At 43.1% G+C, this 27,999-nt stretch overlaps 2 protein-coding genes across 2 annotated transcripts in view; one reads left to right on the top strand and one right to left on the bottom strand.

Moving 5' to 3' along the window:
- Positions 1-16,085, top strand: part of ZWILCH (zwilch kinetochore protein) — a 24,816-nt gene extending 8,731 nt beyond the window's left edge. The window contains exons 4-12 of the mRNA XM_081831874.1: positions 925-1,099; positions 1,626-1,705; positions 3,663-3,819; positions 4,342-4,370; positions 6,248-6,384; positions 7,771-7,866; positions 9,334-9,443; positions 12,633-12,754; positions 14,814-16,085. Of these exons, the coding sequence (XP_081688000.1) occupies positions 925-1,099; positions 1,626-1,705; positions 3,663-3,819; positions 4,342-4,370; positions 6,248-6,384; positions 7,771-7,866; positions 9,334-9,443; positions 12,633-12,721 (873 nt within the window). The 3' untranslated portion in view covers positions 12,722-12,754; positions 14,814-16,085. The remainder of the gene's footprint in view (positions 1-924; positions 1,100-1,625; positions 1,706-3,662; positions 3,820-4,341; positions 4,371-6,247; positions 6,385-7,770; positions 7,867-9,333; positions 9,444-12,632; positions 12,755-14,813) is intronic.
- On the bottom strand, positions 14,942-27,990 carry LCTL (lactase like). Its single transcript, XM_081831307.1, has 13 exons — positions 27,179-27,990; positions 26,619-26,782; positions 25,929-26,016; positions 25,554-25,663; positions 24,641-24,769; positions 24,444-24,539; positions 22,852-22,906; positions 22,603-22,764; positions 19,063-19,337; positions 18,199-18,325; positions 17,818-18,017; positions 16,736-16,799; positions 14,942-15,057 (listed from the first exon to the last, which is right to left on the bottom strand). The coding sequence occupies exons 1-13, from the start codon at positions 27,294-27,296 to the stop codon at positions 14,942-14,944; spliced, it is 1,704 nt and encodes a 567-aa protein (XP_081687433.1). The 5' UTR covers positions 27,297-27,990.
- Between the last annotated feature and the right edge of the window lie 9 nt (positions 27,991-27,999).

Here is a 27,999-nt window from a genome sequence, read left to right on the forward strand (position 1 = left end):
GGGTATTCATCTTTTCTGATGGCTGAGTAATATTCCATTGTATATATGGACCACATCTTCTTTATCCATTCATCTGTTGAAGGGCATCTCGGCTCTTTCCACAGTTTGGCTATTGCGGACATTGCTGCTATGAACATTGGGGTGCATATGGCCCTTCTTTTCACTACATCTATGTCTTTGGGGTAAATACCCAGTAGTGTAATTGCTGGGTCATAGGGTAGCTCTATTTTTAAATTTTTGAGGAACCTCCACACTGTTTTCCAAAGTGGCTCTACCAACTTGCGTTCCCACCAACAGTGTAAGAGGGTTCCCCTTTCTCCACTACTTCTCCAACATTTGTTGTTTCTTTCCCTGTCCATTTTTGCCATTCTAACTGGTGTAAGGTGGTATCTCAGTGTGGTTTTGATTTGGATTTCCCTGATGGCTAATGATGATGAACATTTTTTCATGTGTCTGTTAGCTAAGGCAGCATTTTAAGGGTAGTTTTTTGTTGGTCTTTAATGTCAGCACTGGTGATTGTTTTACCTAAGAACTAAGAAATGCTATTGAAGAGAACTAGTACGTACGTATTATTAATTGATCAACTGCAGAGAAACAGAAATGACCAAGTCAAGATGCTATTAGATGGTATTATTATACTAATATACTATGAGATGATATGTTAATATGCCTTTCCTGGTATCATTAAATTAAGCTAAATAGGTTGTCAGTTGATGAAACAGGAAAATGGAGACAAATGTCATTTAAGTATTTTTGCATCGAAGGAAAGTTGAATGCTTGCTTTTAGGCATCACACTTGTATAACAATTTTAGGGGTCCCATTTTTCACCGTCACTTGATTGATCTCTCCTCACGATTGAATGAAGGTGTAGAAAATTCATTCCCATCTGTGGATCCCCATTTTCTCAGACCAGCATTTGAAAGCTCACTGGCCTTGAACTATTCCTTTTCTTGCTTAATAAACTGAGTCACTCTCTGACGCTGCTTTTTCAGACAGTGAAGCATGACACTGCTGCGGTTGATCGCTCCATCGAATGTCTCTTCACAGTACGGGGGGATCTGGATTTTGCTGAGCAGCTGTGGTTCAAAATGAGTGGTAGTAGGTGTCTGTCATGACTATGAAATAAAATGTTTCCTGTCATTTGTTAGGTTTACTTTTAAGTCTTTGAAAATAATACAGGACTAGTGTACTACTAGTCTTGCGTGGAAGGCTGGTTCCTATTTTCTCAAATTCATTTCAATAATAAATTGGCACATTCTACTCAAGAATTGTACTAAGATAAGGCAATTCATAGAGTCTGTTCTTCTCTCCTGCCTTGAGTATAAGACGTAGGTGGCTTTTATATTACATTTATATGAATAAACACCTCCACCTTAGTGGCATTATAATTATTAGCAAAAGGAAAAGATATTCCTTAATATTGCACTGTGTTACTTTGTGACAGTGAGTTTACTCTCTTACTTTAGAAATGTGTTAAATCTTTTTTTTTGCCTTTAATTTCTTTCCCCTTCCCCCACCTATAAAGTACAGATACTTCTATTTATTTGTCTATCCTTAAGATGGATGATATATTTGATCTGCAAAAATACCAGAAAAGTAATGTTGGACTGACTTGTTTTCCAAGGTGTGATTTCATATCAAGACTTGGTGAAGTGTTTCACATTGATCATCCAGAGTCTACAACGTGGTGATATACAGCCATGGGTAAGTTTAATAGTGTGTGTTAGAACACGTTTTCAGCTGCACAGCATAGGCCTGGGAACAGACTGCCTGAGTTTGAATCCAGCCCTGCTATTCTCTTAGCTGCGTAAGCTTGGGCAGGTTTCTTTACGTCTCTATGCCCCAGCATCCTCATCTGTACAGTAGAGGTAGGAAAAGTACCTATGTCATAGGGTTGTTTTAGGGCTTAAAAAAAATTTTTTTTTTAAGATTTTATTTATTTATTTGAGAGAGAGAGAGCACAAGCAGGGGGAGTAGCAGAGAGAGAGGGAGAAGCAGGCTCCCTGCCGAGTAGGGAGCCCGATGTGGGGCTCTTGATTTATATCAAGACCTGAGATCAAGACCTTATATCAAGACCCTGAGATCATGACCTAAGTCGAAGGCAGACGCTTAACCCATTGAGCCACCCAGGCACCTCATTAGGGCTAAATAATTTAATTCATGTAATGCAACTAGCACCCATCTCATAATTAAGTGTTCAGTATGTGTAAGATACTAGTACTGTAGTTGTTGCTGTGAATGATCATTCTCACATACTACTGATGAGAGCACAAATTGCGATATTCTCTATGAAGCAATTGTGGATAATACATTGAGATCCTCAAAATGTATCATGCATGCTCTTTAAATCATTAGTTTTTTTCTTAGGATCCACCCTAAGCTCATACATAGGAATATGTGTCAAGATTTTATGTGTTAGAATAGTCACCAGAGCCTCGTTTATAGTAGCAAAAAGTTATGAATAACCTAAATTGCCCGTTAATGGACTAAGTAAATAATGATATGGCCTCATAATGGCATATGTGGTTGTTGCTAAAATGATGCTGACAGATGATGTGAAGTGCTTACAGTCTGCAGTAAAAAGAAAGGACTATACATTATTGCATAAAGAAAGTAACTTTTGGAGAGAAAAACCTGGGAATAAATATACCAAAACGTTAAAGCAGTTGCCTCTGGTGCTAGGGTTACAAATGAGTTTTTCCAACTGCATTCTACATTTCTACACTTCATGGATTTTCCACAATGTACTTGTGCTTTTACAATCAAGAAAAAGCTAAGTAAAAAACTAGAAACCAAAAGATTCCTCATTTCATAGGAATTCTTTGAAATAGGGTAGCTGCCAATTCATAACTCCAAAACTTAGAAACTTTCATGGGCGTGCACAGAGATCCGCTGCAAAGCGGAGGCATGTGAGTGCTGCCCCTCACTGGGCGGTGGTGGCTGTAGGCATTCTGGTTTTCTCACGCGACTTTCTGTGTTTGTGAGACGTTTGCCAGTATATCCCTGCCATGTGCAATGAGTGCAAACAACACGGAAATCATTTTTATTAAAACAAGGGAAACGCCAAAGGTTATGATGGAGCTTAGAGATGACAGACAGTGAGAAAATGTCCAGTATTTTAGGTATCTTTAAAACGAAGTGTTTAACATTTGGTACATGCGTTAGATCTGTAAGTTCACAGCCCTTCTTGATTTGCAGATGATCTAGTTAGTATGTGAGATATTGTAGCCAAGGAGTGCCTTCTGATATATGTAGAGACCAGCGAGGGTGGGAGTTGTCCCGAAGTAGCAGGTGTTCTGTGCAGAGGAAGATGCTCTGTGTTGGGAAGGATGCCCAGGAGCACTTAATGAGCTAGGAGAAAGAGAGTCCTAGTTACAAAGCTTCAGAGGACCAACTCTGTCTTCTCTTTGGTGGAATTGTATCTGGGGGTGATCAGTTGAACCTCTTCATAGTTGCTTTGGACTAAAGCAAATCATATAGGAATGACACTTCAGGAATGGGCATGTTTATAACTTTTTATTCAAACAATTTATGGTATCAGGAGACTAAAAATGCACGCTTATCATTTTTAGCTCATAGCTAATGCAGTTTGCTTCTCTTTTGTTTATTGGATTTGTTTATATTTTTATTTATGGTATATATATTTTTTTATTATTTCTAGCTCCATAGTGGGAGTAACAGTTTACTAAGTAAGCTGATTCATCAGTCTTATCATGGAACCATGGACACAGTTGCTCTCAGTGGGACTATTCCAGTCAAGATGCTTTTGGAAATTGGTCTGGACAAACTAAAGAAAGATTATATCAGTTTTTTCATAGGTGAGTCCCTTTCCCAGCTCAAAAAATTAAAAAGCACTTCACAGTCATCAGCCGTAGGTATTCTCAGATGTTCTCTTTCTACTTGGCCCTAGTCATTTATAGCTCTGGCTTTGGCTCTGGTTCACTGGGAGATTAGCACTTCTGTTCTCTGACATTTAGTTTCCTTCTTGATAGAGATACTCGATTAAATAGAACTCTAGTTTTTGTTTGGTTGTGTTTTGAGTTCAAACATTTTGAGATCCTACAAGGTTGGTGTAGTAAATTAAAAAAAAACCTTTTTGTGGGATGCTGTTTTAATATCCAACACTTGGTTGTTTTAATAGAGGCAAGCTGTGATCATTTTAGAGTGGTATTAATATATATTTAATGTATAACATGCCAGAAAATTTGGCCATTTCTGAGGAACTATTTAGCTTGAGCATCCCTTTTATATATGAACTCTGAAAAATTTTACTTAGGTTCCTTATCAAGTAATAAACAATACCCAAAGCTTATTTGCATTTGTGTGTTTTTTCTTACTAGGTCAGGAACTTGCATCTTTGAATCATTTGGTGAGTTTGGTTTTTTATTTTAAAGTTGATTTTTCTTTTATTCATTCTACCTGTAGATACTAAATACCTATTTGTGCCAGCCGCTGTCCTAGGATCTAGGAAACAGGTAGATAAGTAGACAGATAAATAAATAACAGGTAAAGTACTCCTTATTTTCATGAATCCCCCCTAGTCATTTCATTTGCCTGTTTTTTATTTTAATATGGTTTGACTCCAAACTCTTGACACAGTGGTCCTTAAGCTTGGAGAATCTCCTTGAAGGCTTATTGAATTGCTAATTCCTGGGCCCTAGTGACTCCATAGGCCTGGGGCTCAAGAATATGTCTTTTTAAACAAGTCCTCTCCTATTTCAAATGATTCTGATGCTTTTTCCTTACGGTATTCGTTTTCTGTTACTGCAAAACATATTACAGTAGTCCCCACCTGTCCATGAGGGATTACCATGGGCAGTACTGAATCCTATGTATACTGTGTCTTTTCCTATACACACTTACCTATCCTAAAGTTTAGGCACAGTCAGAGATTAACAGCAATAACTAAAAATAGAACAATTATAATGATATACTGAAATAAAAGTTATGTGGTGTGGTTTCTGTCTTTCTCAAAATATCTTACTATGCTCACCGGTCTTGTGATGTGAGATGATGCAGTGCCAAAAGATCGAGTGAGGTGAATGACGTAGGTGTTGTGACCTAGTGTTAGACCACTATTGACCTTTCAGGAGGACTGAAACCATGGAAAGTGAAACCTTGGATAAAGGGGGGACTCCTGGAGTATAAACTTAGAAGCGTCAATGAACACAGATGTATTACATCACAGTTTCCCGGGGTTGGGCATTCGGTACATTTTACCTGGGTCGTCTGCTTAGGGTTTCACAAGGCTGAGATCAAGGTGTCATCCCCCTGCTTGACTAGGGAAAAATCTACTCCTCAGTTCTCTCATTTGTTGTTGGCAGAATTCATTTCCTTGTGGCCTGATGACCAAAGTTCCCATTTTATTCCTAGCTATTGGCCCACAGTCAGTCTCAGGTTTTAGGGGTTGCTTGTGGATGGGCAGTTTGTTTCTTCAGAGCCAACAGGATCTCTAATGCTTCACCTTCTCTTAAAAGTCTCACCTGATTAGGTAGGTCATAGTGATGACCAGGTGATAATCTCCCTTTTGATTAATTCAAAGGCAGTCATCTAGTAAACATATCATGGAAGTAACATCCCATCATATTCACAAGTTCTGGCCTCACTCAAGGGGAAGGGATTATACAAGATGTGTACATCAGGCAGTGGGAATCTTGGGGGCCGGGGCCATCATAGAATTCCACCTACCATATTTACCATGGACTATTTCCTTAGGAGCTGTTCTCAGAAATAGGATGTCTGAGCATTTTATGATGCTTGACATACATTGCCAAGTTTCTTTTTTTAAACGGTTGTACCACTTTACCAATAATAGATGAGTGGAAGCTTATCAATACACTTGATTAATTTCTTGGTACTTGTTACCTATTTTTAGAGGTGGACACTTCCGTCAACCCGGTAAAGGTATTGAAGTTAAGAATTATCTTGTGGATTTGCCAGTCATTCCATCTGGAGAGCTCGATGGGTGGTATTAGTTACCCCACTCAGGCCTCCTTGGTAAGGCAGTTCTTGGATTTGTTTAGACCAGAGAATGTAACGGTTTGCTGAGAACATTCTCAGTAACGACTTCACGTATAGTTTAGTCTGAAGAATAATATTGAAAGGTGGTAAATTTCTCCCTGGCTGCCTCCATTTTCCCCCCCGCATTGATCAAGCATCGTTGAGGTTTAGCAAGCATAGCAATCTTTGTAAAGATTGTTCTTGTTCTTTAACTCCCTATTTTGCTTATACTGTTTTTCATTCCAGGAATATTTCATTACTCCATCAGTAGATATACAAGAACAGGTGTATCGTGTTCAAAAACTCCACCATATTCTAGAAATATTAGTCAGTTGCATGCTTTTCATTAAGCCCCAACACGAGCTCCTCTTTGCTTTAACACAGTAAGTATTGCTCTCTTGTTCCCGTCACATGAACATGAATTCTCTTGTGAAATAGCTGGAACCGAAATTTGTGCAGTTTTTATTATCAGTTAGGCTGGAATCTGTACAGCGTGTCTTCACAGTAGCAGAAGGGTTCTCAATCCCTGTCGGAGGAAGGGAAAGGCTTTGGATTCAGAAGGACTCAGGTTCGACACTTGGCTCTAGCACTTTCTGACTTCCTGAGGAAGTTTCCTTTCGCTGCATCTTGTTTTCTCATCTAGAGACAGGAACTAATAACCTCATGTGTTGGTTGTTGGGGTTAAATGATGGCCTGTGTATAAGTACCCAACACCTAATAGGTGCTTTATGAGTATTTCCTTTTCTTTTCTTTCTATCCTTATACGTTGGGGCCAAACGAATCATTGCTAGATCTCCATGTGGTAATTGAATGGAACCAACTATTATTACCATACCTCTGTCAACAGCGCTGCTATAATTTTAGAGATTCTGCTGATCAGTTTGACCAGAAACAGTTTGGAACTATCCTCTTATGTGGGTTGCTGGTGTCTTACGTGTATTTGAAGCCTCACATTGGAATGAGTGAACCATCCGGGGGAAGGGCTGGCTTTTTCCCTGTGGACGAAATGTACCATGGCCTTTCCCAAAATCAGAATTTGTCTCCGTTGTACAGGGAAAAGTTTGAAATTATTGTTGTTTACAGAATCTAAAAGATTTATTTTCATTAAAGATGAATAGGGTAGGGTGCCTGGGTGGCTCATCATTAAGCGTCTGCCTTCGGCTCAGGTCATGATCCCAGGATCCTGGGATTGAGTCCCACATCGGGCTCCCTGCTCGGCGGGAAGCCTGCTTCTCCCTCTCCCGCTGCCCCTGCTTGTGTTCCTGCCCTCGCTCTCTCCCTCTGTGTTAAATAAATAAAAATCTTTAAAAAAAAAAAAAGATGAATAGGGTAAATGAGTTAACTCTTTAATTCCCCAGAGTCTGAAAACCATGGAAGCTATATCATTGTCTCTCTTTTGCTTTTCTTTTTCTGATAACCTCTTTCTCCCCACTCATGCCTTTACTTTGGCTCAACTTAAGTATATTTTATATTTGTGAGAAATATGTCTTCTATTGATTTTTAAAAATTGGAGAAAAAAATTGAATGAGATTTCCTTTCAGAGTCAAAAGCGACCTAACTTTTGTGTTGGGGGAGGGGGCATTGTTTTGTTTGTTTACTTTTGTGGCCCTGAAATTATTCTTTTGTTGTTGTTTTGGTTAGTGGTACTGGATAAAAAGTTTCCCATATGAGCTTTAGATTACCAGAAAGCCTTTATCTCCAAGGGACATTTTTTTCCCAAAAGAGGTCCATTTTTGTTGTTGTTGTTGGTTTTTGTTTGTTTGTTTTAGATCCTGCGTAAAATATTACAAACAAAATCCTCTTGATGAGCAACACATTTTTCAGCTGCCAGTCAGACCAACTGCTGTAAAAAGCTTATATCAAAGGTCAGCAATTTAGTAATTAAATTATACTTTAAAGGGGGGTGCCTGGGTGGCCGTCTGCCTTTGGCTCGGGTCATGATCTCAGGGTCCTGGGATCAGGCCCCCATGTCTGGCTCCTCATTCAGTGGGGAGTCTGCTTCTCCCTCTCCCTCTTCTTCTGCCCCTCCCCCTACTTGTGCACATGTACTCTTTCTCTCTCTCTGTCTCTCAAATAAATAAATCTTTAAAAAAAAAATTATACTTTAAGCCTGGCTATAATTCCTGGGCAGTTTCTGTGTCCTTCCTCTGGGGATCTCATGACCAAGAGCTACTCCACCTCTGAAACCTTAATCATCTCTTTCTTGCTCTTTGACTATCATCTGATAGGAGTTCCCCCTCTTTCTTCTCCCAGACTTTCTTTTGTCTTTTCTCTTTCTATCTGTGGACCTCTAGTCTTTCATTTTTTCTCTCAATCTGTAATTCCTTCACAGTATAGGGCAGAAAATATAGCCAGAAGGGAAATGACAGATTGGGAAGGAAGTGATCAGGGTAATGATGACAAAGTCAAGGGTATGGCTGTGGGAGTGAGAGGGTTTGGGATTGGGGAGGTATGGGGACTGTGAGGCTAAGGTGACAGATTGGCCATCCACATAGACTCTGAGGTTGCCTCCAATGATGGTCTCCCTGACTCTTCCCTCTGCATGCAATGTACTTGAAATTTCTCTTCTACCCAAGCCACTCTGTTTATACCCTCCCTCAGTTTGGTTCCTTCTCGGCCAAACCTTGTCATTCCTTGAAACTGCTCTGGCAGAAGTCCCCAGTGGCCTCCTAATTGCCAAATCTGGTGGACAACTTTCTAGTAAAAGTATGTTTTAGCCCCTTGTGTCATTAGCTGGCCCACCAATTCTTTCTCCTTACAAGTAAGCACTTACAAGGTTGTTTGGCATTTAACACTATTCCTTTCTTGGACCTATCCCTTTGCTTCATTTCTGTGATGTAGCTTCTGTCTTAATTTTAACTATCTCTCTGGTGTACCTGCAAGACTGAGAGTAGATCTCTCTTCAAGTTCTTCCTCTGCCTGCTTTTCATATGGGTTTTCACCAGAACTCCACCTTCTCTCTCCTTTTCTTCTTTCTTTCCGTCTTCCCTGGCTGATTGTATTCATACTAAAGGCCTCGCTTCCTCTGTGCTAATGATGATTCATAACTCATGTCTCTAGCTCCTGAGCTTCAGGCCGTGTTTCTGGATGCCTGTTAGATGTGAATGCCCAACATCAGTGTCCCGTAGGTAGTTCGGACTCAAAACCCAAAATTTAGAATTGCAGCCTGTTCGTCTCTTCTTCTTCTGTGCCTCTCACATCAGGATTTCTCTAATGAGTGTGGAGGAAAGGAAGGAAGGGAGGGAGGGATGGAGGGAGGAAGGAAATGAAGAAATAAGGAAGGAAATAACTCGGGCTTTTTTTTTCCCCTTTGATGTTTTTTCTTTCCTTAGTGAGAAGCCACAGAAATGGCAAGTGGAAATAAGTGGTGGTCAGAAGGTGAAAACAGTTTGGCAGCTGAGTGACAGCGCACCTGTAGACCATCTGAGCTTCCACAAATCTGGTAAAGATGGTTTTTCATCTGTTCAGATAAGTTCTGCCAATAGAAGAGAAACAGAATCTTTACTAGCACATATGATAGCTCTCATGCTCAGTTTTAAAGGATTTTCCTGAACTGCAGGTGTAAAACATATTTATTCTGGAAAAAAACCCTGGAAGAGTGCTTTTTCTCATTATCCTCGATAGAGGAACTTTTATTAAAAGAGGTCAAGCAATAGGGATACAGGGAGTAAAAACAGATTATAAGGTTGGAATTCCAGCTCATTCTTTTGTGCACTCTTTCATTGATGATATTTCTGCCCTAATGTCTTCTCTGGGGGGCAGGAGGAGGGTTGATACTTCTAATGTTCGGTCAGATATGGTCCAAGTCAGTCAGAGAATGTGTGCGAGCCCCTGGCGTAATCAACTGGCTCCAAGTATTTCTCCTTCAGCAAGCACCTGTAAACTGTTATCTTCGTGTGTGTGGATTGCATGGTGCAGTCCTCTCGTTGTATAGGTCTTTTTTTTTTTTTTTAAAGATTTTATTTATTTATTTGAGAGAGCGAGAAAGAGAGAGAGTACATGAGAGGGGGGAGGGTCAGAGGGAGAAGCAGGCTCCTCGCTGAGCAGGGAGCCCGATGCGGGACTCGATCCCGGGACTCTGGGATCATGACCTGAGCCGAAGGCAGTTGCTTAACCAACTGAGCCACCCAGGCGCCCTCGTTGTATAGGTCTTAAATGGCTGCATTTCAGATATTGCGATGATTATCCAAAATCAAATCGGATAGTTTTAAGACAGAATCTGAAAAGATTTCAAAGGCCTATGGTCAGCCACTGCTGCTGGTTGTTGAACTGCAGAACTATACAAATAGTTCTATTTTAGAGATTGATACCTTGCAAAATTATTTCCAGAAAATGTTTGTTCTTCTCCCCAGAATATTTTTTGATTCAAGCATAATGGAAACTTCTCTATTCATATGGCTGAACGGTAAAAGTCCTAAAAAAACTGAAAAATTTTCCTGAGAACCATCAGTTAAAATTTTTCTAAGTGTGATATGAAACCTGGAGGGTATAAAGCTTGAAAATCAACCATATAAAATTAGAAAAATTTCTGCATGACAAAAAAATACCAGGGGCAAAACAACAAGGAAAATTAATTTGCAGCTCATGTTCAGAAAAGGGGCTACATTGCCTAGTATATAAAGAACTCTTAAATCAGTAAGAAAAATATATTAATAACGCAATAGAAAAATGGGCCAGTAACACGAACAGTTTACTAAAAAGGAAATTCAGATGTCATCTTCAAAATAAAAGGTGCTCAGCCCCACCTATAGTAAGAGAAATGCACATTTATATTCCAGAGATACCATCTTTCACCTGCAGATTAGCAAAGATCAAAAAGTTTGGTGTATAGTACTGGCAAGGATGTGAAGAGGTGGTCAGCCTCACACATTGCTGGTTGAAGTGTAAGGCTGTACAGCTCCTGTGGAGAGCGCTATCCCCCCAAATTTAAAATACATTTTGTAGGCCAGTAGTTTTACTAGTGGGGATTTATTCCATACATAAAACCAGACATGTGGAAAAAGACCTATGAACAAGTGTGGTATTGTTTACAGTAGCAAAAGCGTGGAAAAAAATATGGAGAATGGGGCATAAGAAAAGATCTGGAAGGATACAATGAAATTGTAACCCGGAGGTGTGGCATAATGGGGGCAGGGGTTGTTCTCAGCTTTGGGTGAACATTAAAATCATTTAGGGAGCTTTTTAAAGTCTTAATACCAAGACCAAGTAAATCAGAATCTCTGGAACTGGTGCCTGGACATGAGTGATTTTTAACGTTCTCCAGGGGATTCTATTGTGCAACTAGTTTGAGAACCACCAATTTAAGCATTTTGTTTCTCTACCTGTGTTGTTTCAGGTTTGTTTTTTCTTTTTTAAAGACCTATATTTTATGATTAAAAATAAAGTTTTAAAGCTATGAACATATGTGATACATTTTTGGAAAATGCCGTTTTAAAGTAAGTTTTAGTACATAAAGATTAAACCTGTTTTATGAGGAAATTCATGCAAGATTAAACACCTTTTTCAATGATGCTGAATAAGTGAAATAGATTGAACGTAACTTCTAGAGTCTTTGATGCAGATTACTTCAAAAAAGAGTGAAACTTACTTTGGTTAGAGTTAAAACAATTTATTGATGCATTGTTCCAATGACTCCGTCTATGAAAATAAGGAATTTTTTTTTTTTTTTTTAAATAGGAATTCTTACGAAATCGTATATTTGCTTGCTTGGGAAAGCACTCATACTCCATTTTGGCTAGAACTTTTTAACCTCTTCTCCCCATCTTATGTTCTTGATGTGTTTATCTAGAAATTATTCAGTCCTCAGCCCAAAGCAAGACCCACTGGTGAAGGAGGCCCTCAGTTGTAAGCAGTATGGGCTATTCAAAGACCAACTGTGTAAATATCAAAGCCCAGTCATGATTTATTTTTGCCAAACATCATACGCATTTCAGAGGTTAGACTTTCTGCTTCATTGGACTGAGCACTTAGGTCAACTACTAGCTTTTCAAGATATCTCATGTTGTGATATTGTAGAGTAAAACATTGGGATCAAAAACCGGAACACTTGAGAAGAAATGTCATGGGGAAGAGAATAATGATTTGGAGTGAACAGGGGAGAAGATCAGTGTCCGGGAGAGTGCCACTCTCCCAGGGGGTGCTCCGCAAATGATTGTTGAGAATGGTGAGAATGTGGAAACCAAAATGTTGACCCACAAGAATGGGGACATAATCTCATCTAAATGTTAATTGTACCATTTATTTTTTAAATACAACAGTCTTCAGCAGAGGAAAAAATGCATATGTGTCTGGCCCTAAGACTAGAAATCCCAAGTAGAAATTGGTTTCTGAAACATGTGTTAAGATTGGAAAAAGAGTTTAACTACAGTGGATGAGACACAAAGATAAAGCAGTAGGTTCACAAATTAAAAATACAGGATTAAAAAAAAAATCTGCTTTGTATTTTCTTTAATCACGTTTTCAGTGCACAAAGGGTTTACTATTTAAAGGAATCGTCCCTGCTGGGTTTTGTCTCATGAATTCAAAGTAGAAGACACATGTCATTCAGATTACCTCTTGATTATTGTAACATTCAGCAGTATATACTAGAAAGGCCAGCAGGCTGGTAAGCAGTTCTGATCTCTCTTTACAGATGTTTCTGAGTTAACATTGAATGGTAGCCTGGAAGAAAGGATGTCCTTTACTAACCTGGTTACCTGCAGCCAGGTGCATTTCAAGTGAAGTCGGCTGATAGAGTCCTCTGTAAGGTAGTATGTTCGCTTTGTGTTCCCCTTTGTAATGTATTAAGTATCTTATGTTTCAGTTTTTTCTACAACAGAAATGTTGATTTAATCCATTTGGAATATGGATTATTTTTCAGTAATCATGCAAGAGGCTTACCAGATGTTATTGAGCAACGCAAGTCTTTAATTTCCTTTCTACCTTCTGTAGTCACCTTAATAGGTCAGGTTAATCCTAAAACCAGAGAAACGAAAACATTTTTTTGAGTGGTAATGTCTTTGCATTTTAAATCTGTATATGTGGTAGAGAGTTTGATTTCAAAAACATTAATGGGAGAGGAAAACCCTGAGCGAGCCTGTCGATTTGACATTGAAAGCAAAGTTCTGTTAAAAGCAATTTTACCCCAGCCCCCCGATATTTTATAGCAGCATTATCAACAATAGCCAAACTATGGAAAGAGCCCAAGTGTCCATCGACTGATGAATGGGTAAAATGAAATTTTTATTTCATTCCTATATACAATGGAATATTACTCAGCCATCAAAAAGAATGAAGTCTTGCCATTTGCAACAACATGGCTGGAACTAGAGTATATGATGCTATGTGAAAAAGTCAGTCAGAGAATATGATTTCACTCCTATGTGGAATTTAAGAGAAAAAAAAACACGGATGAGCATATGGGATGGGGGAAAATAAAGAGAGGGGAATGAACCATGAGAGACTCTTAACATTAGAGAACAAACTGAGGGTTGATGGAGGGACGTGAGTGGGGGATGGGCTAGATGGGTGATGGGCATTAAGGAGGGCACTTGTGTTGAGCACAGGGTGTTATATGTAAGTGATCAATCATTAAATTTTACTCCTGAAACCAATATTGCACTGTATGTTAATTAACTATAATTTAAATAAAAATTTAAAAAGATCAAAACACTTTTACCCCAGCCCAGTTGTAGCACTAAAGCCCCAGATGTAAATACCCTTTTTAAAATGTTTGAGATAGCCAAGAGAATTAATGCAATAGCATTTTCTACTGTCTTACTGTTTTTGTGTTTCAGAAACAGTAGAATCTGGTAATTAATAAAATGCTTCATATCATTCTTTCTTAAGCCATGTTTTGTCCCCAAATAAATAGATGTTATTTAATTTTAGCATTTTGTCATAATTAAAGAATAAAATGGACCTTCATTTTAAAAACCCTGAATATCTAGTTACAGAAAAGATATTAAATAATATTTCTTTGAGGTATTTCACTGAGGTTAATTGAATTTAGCGCAAGAACGTTTATCTCAGAAAAGTGTATGTGCTCACTTACTTGGTACCAACCTAATGCATTTTCCTAGTTGCCGGATAGAATTTAGAACCTGAAGGGATTGTTATCTGTAGATGATTGACTGTCCATTGTATGTAGGGCAGTGTTAGGATGGCAGTTATTTCCACATTAAAGTAATGTTTCTGGATAGATTTTTATTTTTATTTATTTATTTTTTCCAAAGGAAACTTTTTTTTTAAGTTTTTATTTTTTTTAAAGATTTATTTATTTGACAGAGAGAGACACAGCTAGAGAGGGAACACAAGCAGGGGAAGTGGGAGAGGGAGAAGTAGGCTCCCCGATGAGCAGGGAGCCCGACCCAGGGCTCGATCCCGGGACCCTGGAATCATGACCTGAGCCAAAGGCAGACGCCTAACAACTGAGCCACCCAGGCGCCCCTATTTTTATATATTTTTAAAAGATTTATTTATTCATTTAAGAGAGAGAGAGAGTATGAGCAGGGGGAGGGGCAGCGGGAGACAAGCAGACTTTGCGATGACCGGGGAACCTGTCACGGGACTCGATCCCAGGACTCTGGGATCATGACCTGAGCCAAAATCAAAAGAGTTGGATGCCTACCTGACTGAGCCACCCAGGCGCCTCTGGATAGTGTTTTAGAAGGAAAAAAAAATCAAGTTATCAAAACAGTTTGTGCACTACGATTCCTTTTTTGCAAAGTGAAGATAGATGCCTAACAGCAAAATATTAACATTGGCTTTGACAGGTGATTTTTATTTCATTTATGCTTACTTTTATTTTCTGATTTTTAAATCCCAGCACAAGACCAAAAAAAAAAAAATTTATCACAGAGCCTGAAAACAGAAATGTATATAAACCTTCAAAGCAGAGAAAGGAGGAAGATCCTGAAGATTCTTGATGAAAGATGAATCCACAAAATGGGTAATCCTGTCTCAGCTCTGGCTTCGCAGGAGGAGCATCAGGAGAACTGCAGAGATTAGTACACAGAGGGTGCAGACTGTAGGTACCACAATCTCTGTCACCATCTGCATGTGACTTAGCAGAGGCTCTGAAATGGGAGAGAAAACACCACAAATGAGCATGTCCTCATTTCAGCGAATATAGCCTCACCCTGAAAGATTCAACTGTATTGGGAAAAACTTGGAAAATGGTATCATCAAGCTTTGTAATTATTCTCAGTTGCTCTAAAAGAGAACATGGTGAATTAAATGTTACTAAAAAAATTATGTGAGGGCTTTATAAAATATTTCACAAAGTATGGGGTAAAGAATGCCTATATTTGGTTCTTCCATAGGTATTACAATAAAGTCTAAGTGTATGTTATACTTACCATAAATTCATATGAGGATATTAACTAACAGGCGTGTTCCAAGGTTGCTGTAATTTTCACTGGCGGGGGCGGGTTGTGAAAGAAAAATCCTGGGGAAGCATCGGTAACCTTTCAAAGGTGTTATTGTGTATCTTAAGATGTGTAAGAGTTTCCATATTGAAAGTTTGGCAATTCTTGCATGGTTAAGTAATAATCTTGAAGAGTTGAATGATAAGCCTGTTTCATGTACATGATTATAGTAGTGGACATTTATGTAATTCCCACTTCTAGGTTTTGTGCCTGCCACCCTGGCTACCATGATAAATAAAGCATGAGGCCCTGTTCCCACAGAATTCATAGACTCAGCAGTAAATTCTACATCATGTGTCTGGGTGATAAAATACAAGTTAATTTTGGTTTAAAGGAATATACATCCTTAATATTACCTGGTTATTTAGATGGGAGCAGGGCACGGTAGTGTATTGGCCTATAAAAATAGCTGAATTGGGGAAAAAAATAGCTGAATTGGTAGGATTTGTTCCATCTAGCACTTCCCACCTCTGATACCACATTAAAGATGGGTTTGTTAAAACAGGAAGTATAGGGCGCCTGGGTGGCTCAGTCGGTTAAGCGACTGCCTTCGGCTCAGGTCATGATCCCAGGGTCCTGGGATCGAGTCCTGCATCGGGCTCCCTGTTCTGCGGGGAGCCTGCTTCTCCCTCTCCCACTCCCCCTGCTTGTGTTCCCTCTCTCACTGTGTCTCTCTCTGTCAAATAAATAAATAAAATCTTTAAAAAAAAAAACAACAAAAAAACCAGGAAGTATATTTCTCTGATTGCCCTTAGGGAAAGACAGAATTCAAAGAAACACCTGCTGTGTGCTGGCATTCATTAATATGTAGATGCGTCTTTGTTATTCTACATCTCTGAGCCTTTTCGATCCTACTGCACAAGAAACCTTGCCTTCCGTGAGGTCAGGGACCTTGTTTGGTTTATTGCTGGGCTTAAAACACCCCTTAGCTAATAGTGAGTGCTCAATAATTACTTGCTGAATGAGTGAATATAATATCTGGAATGTTCTTTGCCTTCTCTTTATTTGAATATGGTTGCATTTTTCCCTCCTTCCACAAAGCCCACTGTAATCAAAATAGGTTTATAAACTGGCTGTATGATTCAGAAAGAATCAAACTAGGAGGTATAAAATATTTCTCTTTTGTGGTAGATTTTTAAAATGTTATTTGAAATGCTTATAAAACAGAAATTTGACATTGTTTCAAAATGAAGGAAAAAATTCATTTTTAATTGTATGTTTAGGAATGATTGACTTCAGGTAGATGCACATTTTGAGGTTTCGGTAACGTCATTATATGTATAATGATGTGCCTTACTTATCAAAGGGAAAATTAAAATATACTCACCTGCAGCAAGCATCTGGTTGTTGATAGAACAAGTTTCCAAGGCTTTGAGGTACCAACTCTCCACCTAATAAAAAACCACTAGGTAAGTAATGTCATCTTAGACTAATTTTTTGCTGTTCCAAATCATTTTTGAAATAATGTGGGATTAAAAAAATTTAAATCTGCCTGGAGTTTAAATTAGTTAATATTTATTAAATACCTATGTGCATCATTGTGAGGGAGTCAAAAAACAAAACAAAACAAAACTAGTCTTTATTCTTGAGGAGCTTACAATCTAGCACTTTTCTAGAAATGCCAAACTGGTGAATGCCTATGAGGCACTGTTTGTTTATGGTGCCACTGAGCTCATCCTAAAAGGACGTTGGCAAACAACTGAGATTTATTTTTAGAAGTTATCTTTATTGAGACATTCTAAATTATGATTTTTATTTCCTGCCATCGATAGCAACATAGAGAACGGATAGAAAAATCTACAGGTGACTGAAAATGGTATGTTTTAAAGGATTGTTAATATTGTTTATTTTTAATCTCATTTTGGAACTAATGGGAGAAAAGAAGTGAAAGTTATGGTCATTATACATTTAATTTGCCTGTTTCCATATATGTTGAAGAGTAAGTAGTCAGTATTTGTTTGCATTAAGATATAACATTTAGGATAACATTTAACTAGAAGTCTCTAATGACTCTTATAACCTAAAACAAACAGGACTTCTACGTAACTTTCTTTGTTCTTCATGCTCTGCAAGTTAGGAGTGAATTTGAAGTGAGGACTGAATTTTAAGGCATGTTTACCCCATTCTAAGCAAATGAGCAAAGAGGTGGCACAAATTAGGGGAAGAATCAAAGGCCCATGTTCCCACAAAGCCCCGTCCTCCTCCACAGAGGAGAGAGGACAGAGGCTTGCCACACTGCACACCCCAAGCTGCTTAGCTCTTCAAAAATCTAGAACAAGTGAGGGGCGCCTGGCTGGCTCAGATGTAAGAGCACATGACTCTTGTTCTTGGGTTCGTGAGTTCGAGCCCCACGTTGGTGTAGAGATTTAAAAAAAATCTAGAACAAGTAACATCAATAATTAGTCCTACCTCTCTTGGGTTGGGAAACCCATTGGCAGTGATAATCTTCCTGTAATATTGAACTGACGCCTTTGGGTAGCGCGGCTTATTTCTGTTGTTAAATTCGACGTAGTAGAATCCGTATCTATCTGAGTATCCTTTCTCCCATTCAAACTTATCCAACAAAGACCAGGAAGTATACCCTTTTATATTAGCACCATCTTTTATAGCTGCAAAGACATTTTGTTCCATTTTTAATATATTTCACTTACTTGGAAAAATAACATTGTGAAGATAATTTTAAATGAATTCATTTATGAGATTTAGAAACAAGCTTTAGTCAATCACAGCTGTTAGCAAATTCAGTCCAAATTAAGTAGAAAATATGTGAAGGCCGTCTTCGTATCTCACCTTTCAGCATTTCATTTATGTAGCCCTTAAGGTACTGAATTCTCCATTCATCACATAACTGCATACAGTGTAATATTTGAGACGCGCCGTTTTCTGTCACATAGATGGGAGGATTGCCGTATTGAGTCTGAAATTGAGTCATAGGAATATCTTAAAAATTCCAACCTACAGGTGGGTTTCTGAGTCTGAGGCACATAGGGGAACGGTGTATTTAAGCCACCGTATTCCAATCGAGTGTATTTAGCGTTTGGGAGGTGCCAGCTCACACATTTATTTGGAGGTGAATGTAGATAGGAGCCAGTTCATACGAAAGATTACATTTCTCAGTGACTCATCATTATAGAGAAAATGTACTTCAGGTCTTGTTCTTTCCCACATAGCTCATTTCAGGTGAGAAGGGCAGCCAAATAACTAAATGTGGGATGAGACTTTGTAGCTACGGTTCTATACCTTGAGATGGTTACTCATAGTCGGCATTAGTCTCTCAAGCCTGTATCTAGTAGCCTCTGAAGTAGAGGTGACTGAGTTTCACTTTAAAAGGGATGCACCTAACTGGAATTAAAATAAAAACGTTAAAAAAAATGTAGGCACCCGAGCCTAAGCTCTAAGATCATGAATGGAGGTCAGAAATGTTCACTGGGGGTACCTGGGTGGCTCAGTCAGTTGGGCATCTGCCTCTTGATTTCAGCTGGGGTCATGGTCTTTGGGTTGTGAGATTGAGCCCCCTGTGGGCTCAGCAGGGAGTCTGCTTGTCCCTCTCCTTCCCCTCCCCCAGCACGTGCTTGCATGCTCTCTCTCATTCTTTCTCAAATAAAATCTTCAAAGAAAAAAAATGTTCATTAAATAGCTTAATGTGATAATCACCTGAGCAAAGTGGAGGAGCCTCCTAAAGCCCCATGGCACAGAATAGAGCCACTTAGACCCCGGATCGGGCCAGTTTGGGTCAACCAGTTCTACTAAGTCACGATCAGTCTGGTAGCTGGGCCCCTGGCGGGAGGGGTATTTCCTTTCTGTGATGTACCGAGTAGTAAAATGGCCTAATCCCAAGAAATCAGATGTGCCTTTAATGTAGCTTTTTTCCTGGAGTGAGAACACTGGTAACCTTGACATATCCAGGCCTTGCTCTGCACTCTTTTTCCCTATTGAGAGAGAAAAATAAGAATTTAACAAAGTTGGCGTTCTCCCAATCCTTTTGCTGTGACGTACCATGACGATACTGGTGTGTTGACATAAAAACTGCTATCCAGGTCCCGGGCTTTGGGGTTCGTTTGTGTGGAAAAAATAGCCTTAGCTTTTTAACCTGGCATTTTGACATTTGAATACTATTCAAAATGTTAAAAGTTTATATTGCGTAAAAGTTATATTTTCATAGATCACTCAGTGATCTATGCAATGGTATGCAGACAACTTTGTAGCTATATGGAAAAAAAGTGGAGTTGGGATTCCTGTATTACTTCTTGTAGCCAAAATTGGTAATTTTGGTTGTCTCTGGGAAGAGAAGTGGAAGGCCATCCGTGGTGTGGATGGTGGCGTAGGGGACATACAGTCACGTTCATGCACCTTTGTAGTGTAGGCTGGTACGACCTCCGTGGTGGGAAATTTTGTCCTAGCATTTAAAATGGTAAAAGAGTATGTCCTTTCACTGGCCAATTCCACATCTGTTTTATCCTACGTTTTACTCGCACGTGTAAAAGGATGTGTGTTCAAGGATCTTCATTGTAGATTAAGTAGCAAAAGATTGGAAACAACCTAAATGTCTATCAGGAGAGACTGGTTAAATAAATGATCGGATATCCATCCGTACAACACTGCAGTCATTAGAATGAATGAGGCAGCACTTTATGTACCAATGTGGAAAGAATGCCAAGATGCATGTTGAAATGAAAGATGCAGTGTTGCATAGAACAAGCACACACACGGAGCAGCAGTGTTTTTGCTCACACGTGCACAATCCATCTCGGGAAGTATGCTTCCTGCGGGGGAGGATGGGAGCAGTGGGGAGAGGGAGGGAGGGAAGCTTGACTTTTCACCTTGTACTCTCTTGTAATTTAAAAAATTTGAAACATGCATAAAACCGTATAATCTATGCAAAAAAAAAAAAGGTTTTAAATGAGTAAAGAAAAGTAACATTGTAGGAGTTGTTCTAAAATACAACCATAAACATGTTTCCAAAGAGGCTATTGGTTTAGATTAACTGAGTGAAAAGCTTGTATTATTATAAATACTTTAAGATCCTCACCTGTTATTACTTTCAGTGACAGTAACTTGAAAACCAAAAGGCATTGTCCCTGGACTGTCTAATACAGTGGCCACTAGCTACACATGGCCATTAGATGATGCATCAGTCACACTGAAGGACAGAATTTTTAATTTTTTAAAATTTAAATAGACACAAATGACTACAGGCTATCATATTGGACAGTACAGATACAGAACACTTCCACCATCACTAGAAGTTCTGTTGGACAGCACGGGTCTAGAACTATGCTCGTTCGTACATCGTGCTTATGAGATGCCTGAAAGTAATTTGTGTACAGGACTTCCAGCAGAATGCTTTCACTAAAGACAATATTAACTGCGCAGAGGATCCTTCTTCCCACATTGTAGCAGGAAAAATTCAGCCCCGTCTCCATTTGAATTACTACAAAGTTGGAGTTGGTGGGGTCTGGAATTAATTGGCCTGAAGCCCAAGAACTCTTCTATGACAAATAATCAATTTGGCGGGCACCTGAGTGGCTCAGATGGTTAAGCATCTGCTTTCGGCTCAGGTCATGATCCCAGGGTTCTGGGATCGAGTCCCGCATCAGGCTCCCTGCTCGGAAGGGGGCCTGCTTCTTCCTCTCCCTCTGCTGCTCCCCCGCTTGTGCTCTTTCGCTCTCTCTGTCAAATGAATAAATCTTAAAAAAAATCAATTTGGCTTCTTTAATGCCATCCTGTTGTGGCTCCTGCCACAGCCTCTGAGGGTCCCAGGGCTGAATGCCAAGGGAGTGACGGGCTGTGCCCTGCAGGGCAGGGCAGGGGCATGGGCTCTGTCCTGAGGGCTTTTCCCTGGGCATCTTGAGGACATCATTCTCAGGATTTCAAACCTATGTGTATAGACGTGTCACAGAACTGGTTATTGCCAAGAGATTTTTAGAGATTATTTGTCTAGTCCTTCATTTTCAGATGACAAAAATGTCACCCAAAGGGTGAAACCCCTTGCCCAGAGTCACTGGTTAGAGCTGAGTTGGAATTAGAACCTGCTGCTCCTATTCCAGGTAAGTCTGATAAATGGTGCTTTAGAAAGGGAATTTTTTGAAGTGTTGACAGTTCTTTGTCAAACATCCAAAATAGCCTTGCTGTGTGAGATTGTAACCTGTCAATGCCACCCATGTCTCTCTACAGGGGGATGCAGACTGCTACCTCTAAATAAACAGAGCTAATACTTTGATTCCTGTGGCCAGACACTGGTGGTTGCCCACCCAATCAATAGTCCCATGGCTGTCTTTCCCTCTTCCTCATCCTCCTTAGAGAGTCCTGGCTCCCCCAGCCTCTGAGGACGCTCTAGTCCCAGTGGTCTAGGACATTCTGGGGCATGTGACAGTTCCATCCCTTGAGGACTTCCCTTGAAGGGAAGTCAGTTGTGGGTGGAGACCGTTTTCTGGGAAGATTGTCCTTGTTCTTAAAAATGGGTATTACCAAGCTATTTCCATTTTTCTGCCTCTGGGTGTTGATATGTAAAGATATGATGCCCGGAGCTGCTGCAGCCATCTTGTGGCCGTAGGGCTGGCTAAGGGTGCCAGAGTGAAAGATGGAATGGGCCTCAGTCCTCAAAGACATCCCTGAAGGCTGGATTAACTGGTCCTGGATCATCCTTTTCTGGACTCGGGACTTGAGGTGATAAATTCCCTACTTTTCAAGCCATTTTAGTTGGCGTTTTCTGTTATGTGGCACTTAAAGGCACCCAAACTGATAGAGCCTTGTGAGCTCTATGCGTCTTTATTCTCCTCTCTGACATTGCGGAAACCAGGACTTGGAAAGCATTTCTCAAGTGACAGAACCAGCGCCAGAACTGGCACTGCCCACGACTGTGTCTGTGACTTCTCTCTCCTACTTCGAGAGGGAGTGGAGTGGGGAGAAGGAGACCGGAGAGCAGAACAGAAAAGAGAGCAGCCCAGAGAATGGCTCTACTTTCCCCTGGGTCCTGAAATTCTCAATCGCCATGTCTGGGGATTTGTCTGGGAGTCGTTCCTCCCCCCTCCCCAATTCAAATGCGCAGTTCTCAGTTCCTTGAGGGCTGGACTCTCCCTTGGGTGCCTCGCCCGAGCCCCGTGTGTTCTTCCATCCCCCTGCCTCTCCATCACCTCACTCGCGCTCAGTACTGTTGCCGTGGTGCCTGGAGCTTAAAGATGTGACTTGGCTCACCGATCCGGTCCTTCATGACTTGAGGGTAGTCTCCGGCGTAGATGGGGTTGGCAAACCAGCCCAGGCAGAACTGTAGGTATCTTTCGGCAGCTTCTATGTCCTTGGGGCTACTCATGTCCACGGGTTCCCCCCAATCGCAGTTTAATGAGATCCCCACCAGACCTTAAAAGAAAGGACAGGGGGGGTGGCAGGTGCAAATGGCACCCCCCCCCCAGGGCTGTGTCCTAATGCATGGGTGGTGGGGCTCACCTCGCTGCTTGCCACGCCACGTCCTGTTGTAGGAATGCCAGGCTTGGGCGTGGGCCTGAAAATGGAGGGGTGCATCAGAGGTGCCTGGCAGGCACATTTCTCTCCTGTCCTGATGAGAGATCAATCTCATGGAGTCCCATCTTCTCCCTGAGTCCAGCCTTGATGATCCCGATCCCTTGTCTCCCTCCCTCTGACCTCCAGAGACACCTGTTTTCTTTGTGCTGTAGAGAAATTTGGTCTAATTCTGGCACAAACACACAAAACTACCTCTTTGTGTGATTTCTTGTTCCGGAGACTTTTGCTAAAGTTTCTTGTTTTGTTCCTGCTCGTCTTCTGTAGTCACTAGGCAGTACTTTTACCGTAGGTGCTCAGGAAGTTTGGAAAATACCAAGCATCTGGAACAGTCTTGAGAATGGAATTCAAAATGTGCCGACCTGCCTTCTCTCCATACTCTCCATCAGTGACCCACTGAGGCCTTCAGAGCTCTACCCTTTAAATAGTCACAGTTTAAGGGGCGCCTGGGTGGCTCAGTCAGTTGGGCATCCGACTCTTGATTTCGGCTCGGGTTGTGATCTCAGGGTCATGGGATGGAGCCCTGTGTCGGGCTTCCCGCTCAGCGGGGAGTCTGCTTGAGATTCTCTCCCTCTGCCCCTCCCCCTGCTCGCTTGCGCTCTCTCTCGCTCTCTCTCTCTTTCTCAAATAAATAAATAAATCTTAAAAAAATATTCACAGTTTAAGAACTCATAAGCCAAATGTAGAAAGAATGAGGAAGTCCTCTCCCTGACAGGAATTTGAGAGTCTAGTATGTCACTCAGGGGCCTCTGACTTCCTGCTTGATCAGATTGTCCCCCTTCTGCTGAGAGTCCACTGGGGCCATGCTGTCATGCCTCCTCATCTGTGTCCTGCACTGTGACCCAATCCCCTCCCCCCGCTCAAGCCTTCCCAGCGGCCTTGTAACTCACGAGTTACCCTGCAGCATCTCTGTCTCCTTCCCTCCCGGGCCCTTACTGAGCTCGGCTGCCTCCACGGCAGCTCTCCCAAGAAGGGGCCATTTTTTCTGTCACACCCCACATACCTTGGGGGAGTGGGTAGTGTCCGCCTTGCTCTTTATTACTGCTTGCAAACTATTTCTCCTTCCAAAACCCCAGGTCCTTTGAAGTCCACGCCGGGAGACAAACACTCCTAACCCCTTCTTACAGTTGTCCTTCACCAACCCCGTTACTACATTGAAGATCTCAGCCCCTAGTTCACTGTCATCCCACCCCTTCCTCCTGTCACCGTTCCTCACAAGGCTGCTGGGACCTGTCGGTGACAAGTTTTCACACGCATGCGCTCCATCCCCCTGACCGGGTTGTAAGCTCTAGAGAGCATGCACTGGGTTGTCTCGGTGGCGGCGGCCAGCCCCGGGTGACTGGGCACTGCCTCCACAGAGCCTCGTGGAACGCAAGTGAACGGTGCGGAGGTGTGGTGGAATATGCTGGAACCACAGAGGGCTGAGCTCAGGCTCGGACCCCTGGGGCAGGCTGAACTGACACTGGGGTCTGTCCCTCCGCCCCGAACCCAGCCTTCACTCCCAGAAGGACCCACCTCACCTTAATGATGTGGTGCGCTGCCTTGTACAGGCCTGTGCCGGGGAGCTGCAAGCCTGGAGCGTGGCGGCCCGTCTCATAGCCTTTCTCTGCCATTGTCTGCGGGGACGGCAAGCGGGCATCACAGCACCCGTGAGAAGGGGTAGGAGCGCTCTGGTCCGGGAAGGGGGGCTTCCCACCTGGAGGAGGGTCCTGCTTACCCGAGGATCACTGAAAGTGATCCAGTGCTTCACCCGGTCCCCAAAGGCCTCAAAGCACAGATTGGCATAATCCCCGAAGTAGCTGATCATGCTCACATTCTGCCACCCGCCGTACTTGACCTGGAGCAGCTGCAGACAGAGTGGAGAGAGAAGCAGCTATCCCCAAGGGTCTGTCTCTAGAAAAGACTTCTGGAGTCCATAGGCCTAGTATGTGGGAGAAACAGGGTGATGACCACCACAGAGGCTGTTGAGAGCAACAGAGAGCAAAGATGCGGAGTCTTGGGCGTTACAACCCGAGGATGGTGATGGCCATCACTTGGCCAGTGATGAACCATGAAGCAACATCAGTGGGGACAAGCTATGTGACATATACAATCAAGAGGGAGGGAACAGAGAAAGTTCAAGACTCTCATGCTTAAAAGGAATGTGATAGATTGAATATTTAAGAAAATTGGCCAAGGCAGAGAGGTCTGCTACTGGGAGAAGAACCTCAACTATACATCCAGAAGAAGTAAGACATGATGCAGGACATGGAAGCTCTGATTAGGATTTTGAGGGCCGTGCAGACGTGAGAAACCCTAGAAGCTCTATTATGAGGGCGGGTTCTGCCTTCTTCGCTCAGATGATGCGGCTCAAACTCATTAATTATGCCATTTCATCACATCTTGCTCAAAAGAGGTTTCTTTTTAGTTTGATTTGTTGTTTTTAGGCCAAATGTTTTGGGAAAAACCAAAATCCACACTTATCACCTATTACAAACATCAGTGAAATCAGCACGATGTCCCTCCATGGGTGAGTCAGATTTCTTGGCTCCCTCCCATCTCTGGGTCCAGTCCCCAGCCTTTGCCCCACCTTGGCAAGCCCCGTCCCCCAGTCAGGCTCCCCCTGTGGAGCTGAGCCCCCCGGGCCTCACCTGTGGGAGATCCCAGTGGTGCAAGGTCACGATGGGGGTGATGTTGCTCTTCAGGAGGGCATCAATGAAGTCACTGTAGAACTTGATTCCCCTCTTGTTCACCTTGTCAGCTGAAGGTGAGATAAAAGGGGCCGTAGCCTTCCGAAGTGCGGTGCTGCTGGGCCCTGGGGCCTCTCTGGGGCCTGAAGAAGCCCCCAGCCTGCCCAATTCTGGGTCTGAGGGATGGCATGGGTGCCCGGCTGCCTGAAGAACCTGGGAGGGCTGCTGCCATGTTCCGGGGATGCTCTCCCTCCCCAGCACTCTGTGGTGTCCCCACAGAATCAACACGGCCAAAAGGGACCACACTTGGGCTTGGGAGGGGCTGCGCCGTCTCACCTCGGACGCCGGTGGGTAGGAGCCGAGGCCAAGACAGGGAGAATCTGTAGTGGTTCACATGCAGCTCCCTGAGCAGGATGATGTCCTCCTGTGCAGACAGGGGTGGGAGGCAGGGTGGGGTCATCTAGAGCTCTGGGGTGGGGGTTAGGGGTCCTGCTGGGGGCCTGGGCCAGTGCTCCTCATTTATACAATAGGTGTGAAAGCACCTTCCTCCTGCCAAGAGTCAAATACGTGCAGGATAGGGGACTGCTTGGAGGTGTCCATTGGGGTGTTCCTAATAAACTTGGGGGATGAATCCCCCAAGAAGTCAGCCCAGGGAGGAAAAGTGGGTCCTGAGCAGAGGGACTTCCTCCACAGGGGCCAATTCACAAGCAGAGACCAAGGGTTCAGGCCACGTGGCTTATAGACCCTGGGGTCATGGTATCAGCTGCTCAGCTGCCCATCGCTTGGAGTAAGGCCCTGGTTCAGGTGGGGCCCTGCTTTCCTTTCCTTTCTGCACATCCTCCCCTCTCCCCGCTCCCCCCAGCCCACCAATCCCCAGTCATCAACGGCCTCGCCCCTTTTTCCTGCAGTGGGATAGGGGCTGCTTAGCAGAGCACTGGATTGACATTGTCCCCCGGGCCCCCCTCCTATGTCACTGTCCACCTCAGCTGGGTGCATACTCACCCCTCACACACACCTATCACTCACCTGCACCTTGTAGTAACCATCACAAGCCACATCTGCTGTCTCATCCCCAAGCACCTTGCCCTTCCCACTGTGAGTGAAGGCATCCCAGATGCTGGGCCCTTTCCCATCCTGGTCCCAGGCTCCCTCCGTCTGGAAGGCGGAACTGCCCACGCCCCAGGAGAAGCCTGCAAGTAGAGACCTTAAGCTGGGCCCTGGGCCCCCTCCCACGCCCCCCCCCACCCAGCCCCTGGACTCTGGGCTGTGCCTCCTGGGCCACAGGGCAGGTCCCCTCCCCACAACCTGCCCCCGTCTCGCCAGGAGTGGGAGCCTGTGGGGCAGGGCGGGGGAGGACCTAACACATTGAAAACATTCATTTGCACAATTTTAGCTCTGATTAACATTCACTGTCTGTATAGTAAGTTTAAAAAAATCTGTTAGGAACTTCTATTTTAAAACAACTCCGTGGAGTTATTTTTCCCATCCTACCTGTCAGGAAACGAAAACACCAAAGTCTTTGGCAAGCCAGCCAAGGTGGGCAAACTGACAGACAGACGGACAGACCAACCGAGGAATGGACATACCAAGTGGGAAGGTTCCATAGTAGAAGGAGGCCTCTTCTGGGGATCCCTTCCTGGTGGCCCCCAGCCTGGACACCAGCAGTAGCACCCACCAAAGTGTGACAACCCGCACTGGCTTCATGGCACCCGGCCCTCCCCCATTCCTGAAAAAGCACACCTGGCAGGTGGAGGTCCATGCAGCCAGGGCTGGTGGGCCGGATCCCAGCTTGGGGCTGAAGGCCAGGAGGGGAGGAGGAGGGGAGGAGGTGGGGGTGCTTTATCTAGAGCAGCTTTGGCTCAGCTAGGGCAGCTGGTCCATTGCTCTGCTGGGAGCCACCAGCAGACGCCGAGGCTGAGTACCAGGTACGGTTAAGGAGGAGATGAACACGGGGCTTGGGGTGGGGGGCGGTGCTCCAGGTCGGATGCGCCAGGTTCCAAACCACCCCCGCTCCCTGTCTGATGGGGGATACCCAGCCCATACCCTGTGAGAGGCCCTGATCACATGGGGAAACCACTTCTGCCTTAGGGAAGCTCCAGTTGACGGGGGAGGCAAGACAACCCACAGATCCCCTGAAGCACCCCACCTATCACTGTGGCAGGGGTGGTGGGGGGACAGACCTCTCCCCGAGCCGGGGGTCATGAGCAGGGTTGCCATCCCAGGGCCTCCAGTCCTGAGGGTCAGGACGATGCCCTCCCCCTGGGACCCCCTCTCTGGGGCAGCCAAGCCGGATTACCTGGGATCGTCCTGTGTCCCAGACACCCCCAGAGTAGCGGTGGCAGCCAGAGCGCTCTCAGACTGACCCCAGGGTGTGTGCTGCCCCCGAGAGCAGAGCCCACAGCGCAGG

This window comes from Leptonychotes weddellii, chromosome 9, assembly GCF_054177405.1.
Source record: "Leptonychotes weddellii isolate Sample4059 chromosome 9, ASM5417740v2, whole genome shotgun sequence".
Taxonomy (NCBI): domain Eukaryota; kingdom Metazoa; phylum Chordata; class Mammalia; order Carnivora; family Phocidae; genus Leptonychotes; species Leptonychotes weddellii.

What these genes read in the sequence shown, in the direction of transcription:
- LCTL (XM_081831307.1), bottom strand. Translation starts at nt 27,296, where the DNA reads ATGAAGCCAGTGCGGGTTGTCACACTTTGGTGGGTGCTACTGCTGGTG. An exon ending in CAGCGCACCACATCATTAAG is followed by an intron (nt 22,907 to 24,443) that starts GTGAGGTGGGTC and finishes CTCCATTTTCAG; the next exon opens with GCCCACGCCCAAGCCTGGCA. An exon ending in GTGGCGTGGCAAGCAGCGAG is followed by an intron (nt 22,765 to 22,851) that starts GTGAGCCCCACC and finishes CTTTCTTTTAAG; the next exon opens with GTCTGGTGGGGATCTCATTA.